The sequence below is a fragment of the Amyelois transitella genome, chromosome W (genome assembly GCF_032362555.1).
Source record: "Amyelois transitella isolate CPQ chromosome W, ilAmyTran1.1, whole genome shotgun sequence".
NCBI lineage: Eukaryota > Metazoa > Arthropoda > Insecta > Lepidoptera > Pyralidae > Amyelois > Amyelois transitella.
Window position 1 is genome coordinate 1,998,488 of NC_083536.1, and position 3,235 is coordinate 2,001,722.

The following is a 3,235-nucleotide window of genomic DNA, read 5'->3' on the forward strand; positions in this document are numbered from 1 at the left end:
TATATTAATCAAACATATACAAAAATACCTAAACAACTAGTGAGAGACAATTCCAATTTGATTGTATTATTTAAACAAGATGACATTAATTTGAAACATGTTTATGATGAGCATGTTGGGTCTGATATTTCATGGAATCAATTTCGTGAAATGTGTTCAAAAGTTTGGAAAAAGCCTTTTAATTATCTTGTTATTAATAAAGATTGTGATAAAAACAAAGGATGTTATAGGTCAGCATTTGACACTTTTATAGTTCTAGATTAATATACTTAATACAATGTAGTGATAATGAAAGGTCACTTTAAAGTGTGATCTGCGACTGAACACAATATCAAGCAGTAAAATGGAAAAAACATTTAAAAAACAAATAGTTAAGTCAGCAGCAGCTGTTAAAAGAAAAGTGGGGATGATTAACGATACAAAAAACGTAAATAATATGGCACTGGAGAAAATTTTCAAACCTATTGTTGATCCCCTTAATTTGATAGCCAATAAAAATAATGAAAAGTGGGTTGAGAATGAAAATAATTACATCACCTCTGTTGGGAAAAAATGTAAAAATGAAAGTACATCGTCTTATTCATCCAATGAAGAATCGAATGACACTGTTTCTGAAAGCGACTTTCCTAATAATTACAACAAAACTTTAATTTCCACACCTTCTGAAGATCATAATGTCAGTGAAGGTTCGTTCAAATCTATTGCGTCTTCTCCAGATAATCGTCAAACTTTGTCGTGGTCTACATCATCAGAAGTAATGGATGCTATACCTTTTGGAGTAAGACATGAGCGGGGAAAACTAATGCTTGGCAATATTCGTGTTTTCGATAATGATAACATTCTGAAAATAGGAACTCGAATTTTAAAGAAGACAGATGGTTTAAGAGAGTTACTATTTAAAAGGAAACCTGATCTAGGAAAAGTCAGAGAGGAGGACTTGCAAAATTATAAATTGTTACTAATTGATACTAATGCACATCGACGTAATTATGAGTCATCTAAACCTATAAACAGTAACAAAGGTTTTAAATACATTAATGTTATTAAGCCTTTATTTAAATTTTCAAAAAATATGACTTCAAGTGTAGAAAGTCTCCCTCAAGGAAAAGGTATTCCACTTCTGAAAAAAGTAAAAAAATATACTGATTATGTTTATTGGGATGATCCCAACGAACTGGTAGAACGATTAAAATTGTTGTTAGGATCACGAGCGGCTGGCAATAGTGGTGTAGATGAAATTATTGCAGTCATAGAAGAATTACGAGAAGCTGGAATTATAAATATAGAACATAAACAGCTATCGCCACAGAAAATGAGCAGTATAATTCGAGATCTCTAATCATCTAGACAGCAATGAATGTAGATAAGTTCGGTCATCACGTCCATAAACGTTTGCGATTATTGGAATTTATCGACACTTTAAACGATACATTGGTGAAAACTGATGCTGGACACTATGATTTGAAAACATCTAAATTAAAAGGTCTTTCATCTCCAAATGAAGCCGATGAAGCAGTGAACAAAGCATACGTCGATAATATACTACAAGAGTTAAGAAAAGAAATAAGAGTGGTTAATGATAATACAAGTATATTTAAAAAAAATGAAAAAAGCTACATCAGACCGTTTGTCAAAATCGTTTTATACAAAACAAGAAATAGATAATTTGATTGAACTTAAATTGAACCAACACAATGAGCAAAAAAAACATAGTGAATGAAATTCATAGAGCAGCAAGAAGAAATTTTCCTTGTCGATTTACAATTATAAAAGGAATAGACGACTTATGCCAAGCTGATCTTATGGACTTTCAGAAATATTCTTATTTTAACAAAGGATATAAATATGTTTTAGTTGTAATAGATACTTTTACAAAATATGTGTGGACATATCCTATAAAATCAAAAAACAAAAAATGTGTGACAAAAGCAATGTTTGAAATTTTATCTCGTTCAAAACGAAAACCTATGAATTTACAAACTGATTTAGGCAAAGAATTTTATAATGATGCTTTTAATAAATTGTGTAAGAAATATGACATTAATCATTATTCCACCTACTCCACCAAAAAAGCTTCTATTGTGGAAAGAGTTATTCGTACAATAAAATGTAATCTTTACAAAATGTTTAGTTTGTATGGTTGTTATAAATGGTTAGGACCAAATTTAAATTCCGTTGTAGAAAAATATAACAATACTACTCACCGTACTACTAAATTTAAACCAGCTGACGTAAATAAAGTAAACCAGATACATGTTATAATAATCCGTGCCAGTTCTGCAGCGAAACGGCGGAAACAAAAAGAACATCGAAGAAATAAAACGGAAGAAGAGCGCGAAGCACGTTTACAAAATCAACGAACCAGGATGAGAACTCTGAGAAGCACAAAAAGTGAAGAAAGGAAAGAGAATGAAAGTGTAGAAGAATCGAGAATTTTAAAAGATAATTTAACAAAGGAAGCATTCCACTACGACCCAACGAAAAAATATTACAATCATAAACATGTTGTAATCGGAAAAATGAATAACATTTGCCAATTTTGCCACGCGAAAAAATTCAGTAAAGAAACACCAGGTCTCTGTTGCATGAATGGAAAAATTTGACTACCACCACTGGAAGCACCTCCGCTAAAAATAATGTTGTTGACGATATCAATTTCAATATTCTCAAGAATATACCTGGTGAAGAGAGAATATATAAATCGATGGACACGATGGTATCCAGTGAGGAAAGTGTCAACTTCCCTAGAGAATTTCTGAACTCTTTACAAGTACCAGGAATGCCATTACACTGCCTTCGTCTCAAAATTGGATCTCCAATCATACTACTTAGAAATCTCAGCTCTCCAAAACTATGCAATGGAACGAGAATGATCGTAAAACAGCTATCGAATAATATTATTAAAGCTGAACTTATTTCTGGAAAGAACAAAGGACAAACAGTATTTATACCTAGAATACCACTGATCTCTTCTGAATTGCCATTTCAATTTAAAAGACTGCATTTTCCAATTAAATTAGCTTTTAGTTTTTCAATTAACAAAGCGCAAGGACAAACTTTAAAATATTGTGGCATTAACCTCAAAGAACCCTGCTTCTCTCACGGTCAGCTATATGTAGCTTGCTCAAGGGTAGGAAATCCGAAAAATCTATATAATATATAGAAAACATTTTTCATTTTATTATCAATCCAGACAATAAAATGAAAAATGTTGTTTATAAGCAAATAGTGTAAA

At 31.4% G+C, this 3,235-nt stretch overlaps 1 protein-coding gene across 1 annotated transcript; it reads left to right on the forward strand.

The window, feature by feature from the left end:
* Positions 1 to 343: 343 nt before the first annotated feature.
* LOC132904044 (uncharacterized) lies at positions 344 to 1,339 on the forward strand. The gene has a single exon (XM_060953972.1). It carries the CDS (start codon positions 344 to 346, stop codon positions 1,337 to 1,339), a length of 996 nt encoding a protein of 331 aa, XP_060809955.1.
* The last annotated feature ends 1,896 nt before the right edge of the window (positions 1,340 to 3,235 follow it).

Bases quoted from the DNA above. Each gene is read 5' to 3' on its own strand.
- LOC132904044 (XM_060953972.1), top strand. From the start codon at position 344: ATGGAAAAAACATTTAAAAAACAAATAGTTAAGTCAGCAGCAGCTGTT.